The sequence below is a fragment of the Protopterus annectens genome, chromosome 11.part0 (genome assembly GCF_019279795.1).
Source record: "Protopterus annectens isolate FY-2018-M chromosome 11.part0, PAN1.0, whole genome shotgun sequence".
Classification (NCBI taxonomy): Eukaryota; Metazoa; Chordata; order Ceratodontiformes; family Protopteridae; genus Protopterus; species Protopterus annectens.
The window spans coordinates 1,374,239,094-1,374,241,593 of record NC_056745.1 but is presented as its reverse complement, the minus strand read 5'-3'; the positions used below and the strand labels follow the sequence as shown (position 1 = coordinate 1,374,241,593).

The 2,500-nt window shown below is 36.2% G+C and overlaps 1 protein-coding gene across 1 annotated transcript in view; it reads right to left on the bottom strand.

Moving 5' to 3' along the window:
• Positions 1–2,500, bottom strand: part of LOC122815075 — a 3,014,144-nt gene that overhangs the window by 2,498,431 nt on the left and 513,213 nt on the right. Inside the window, exons 28-29 of the mRNA XM_044087319.1 lie at positions 375–455; positions 235–261 (exon numbers count right to left, since the gene is read on the bottom strand). Of these exons, the coding sequence (XP_043943254.1) occupies positions 235–261; positions 375–455 (108 nt within the window). The remainder of the gene's footprint in view (positions 1–234; positions 262–374; positions 456–2,500) is intronic.

The following is a 2,500-nucleotide window of genomic DNA, read 5'->3' as shown; positions in this document are numbered from 1 at the left end:
CACTTTATGTTAGGCCTAAGTGAATATCCCAGTTAGCTTTTGTAGACCTAGTCATGTTAGAGGAAGTGGAATAATAATACAGCGTTTAATACAAATTTTAGTTTATTCATTTACTAATGAATAGAAGGAAACATCAAACATGACTGATGTCAGACATAACTGAATAATATTAAGTTCCACTGTACTTTCAAACTTGTACAAAGAATGTTATGATAATAATGATAAAATACTTACTGGATCACCCTGAACACCAGGAAGTCCCTAAAAATATTGAAAACAGAACAAGTGATTACAGCCTGCTAACCATTTGTTATTAAGTGTTGCTCTGATAGTGAATGAAAGGGAAAATAACCCGAATACTTTAGAATTCTTACCATCAGCCCTGGAGATCCTGGAGGTCCAGTTCGGCCTGGTCTGCCTGGCAACCCAGGAACACCATCTTTACCAGGTAATCCCTGCAACAAAAGAGGAAATACATTTTTGTGTACGGCACAGCATTATATATGAGACTGATAAAAGCAGACAGAGTTAATACTAACAAGAACAATCTATTAAATGACAATTCTGCTATTTTCTTTGATTGCTACACTATGGTAACAGGATTTTAAGTTTTAGTAATATGGCCTATCTAGAGTTCATAAAAATGTGTGAATATAAAAAATATGTAAAAACTGGAAAGTAACAAAATGTCTGAAAAATATTTATGGCAAAACAATATTCATTCTAAGGGTCTGCAAGACCTCAGTAAATCTTAGTAAACAATATGATTTCTAGATCACCTCAAAAGAATAAAGGGTAAGGTAATTAAAGCTGAAAGCTATTTGCAACCTTTATTGTACAATAAAAACAAAAATGAGTAAACCACTTTCTCCTGCAGAGGCAATAATTCCAGTAGCGAAATGTAAAAAATTCCTTTTTATTCCACACGATACAAGGAGTTAATACAAGAAGATGACAATAAAAACAAAAAGGAAGCTATGAAATGCCTTTGAAGACTAACCCTGAGATTCAATACACTCTGTTTAGGCTTCGCTTGAAGCTTACATGTGTGCATGGTGATGCAAGGTGAGCAGCAGCTCTCATGGCATATTCATCACATTTAAACATAAATAAGTGAGGTTTCATGGCCGGCAGCAGTGTTGCCAGACAGGAAACCATGTAAGCCAACATGCTTGGCAATTCTGTTTTAAGTCAGAGCACAGAAGGTCCGTGATTTTTCATGGAATGCCACAATGATCACCGGAGCTTAATAGATAATAGTTTTCATAGCTCTTAATCTCTTAGTGCAAGACATCTGGGCAAAGCCCAACATAATGGGTGGACAATGGCCCAGAAATATGGACAGATTTGACATATTTGCAATTTGGAAATGTGCTAAAATAACAAGGGGTTTGTGTTAAGATACGTTTTCTGAAGGATTTGAAGTCTGAAACTCAAATGTATGTAATTCTTGAGTCACTTCAGTTCTGAGATCATCCCAATGATATGGTAGGAAACCCCAATTTGATAAGGAGCACACCAAAAGATATATAATGCAAAAGTCTGGGCATTCTGGAAAAATCTGGACAACTGAGAGCTAGAATAGTTATGTATATGGTCCAAACACACTACAGAACATTATTGTGAAATCCCATTCCTGGCATTCTGTACTGAAGTTGTGTAAATGATCTGTAAGGTACATGGACAGCCATGTAATATAAACACTCAGGGGAAGTATGTGCACTGAATAGGGACACACAAATGAATTGCAGGGATGAACACAGGGAAACAGGACAGGTGAAACAACCTAATGTACAGCAGATGATGGCATGTCAATGGAAGACAGTTGTAGCAGCAACACCAATCACATATCAGTATAGTACAGTAGGGATTGCACAGTGATGTGTATTGTGACTGTCACACAAGGTGACATAATGGGGAAGATGCCTGTGTGAGATAAGCATCCTTACATGAATAATGCAGAGGACATCTATCAGGGATGTTATATACATTTGGGGTAGGGTGCATATTGTGTAGCTCTGCAAACTGATTTGCCTGAATATGAGTGTAAATCCAGCAGAGGTCTCCAGCAAATGGGACACAGGTAAAAGCATATGGACTGCATTAAGAGAACCAGCTAGAATCACGGCCAATATTAGAATAATACCACCACTAATTCCATGTCTCTGACATAACATATGTGATTTAGAATGATCGGTGACAATTCTGCACAAACACACTTTTACAAATATTATGACATGTCTGCACTCTATGAGGCTAATCACTCATACTGTCCTGGCACTGTAACATCTGCTGGAGGTGTTAGGAGGTACACTGCTATACCTGCATGGGACATTATGATCAATACAGGCTAGTTGAATGGCATGCATAGTATATATATATATATATATATATATATATATATATATATATATATATATATATATATATATATATATATATATATATATATATATAGCACAGTCCACACTCTCACAAATGTTATCTATGCCATTAATGT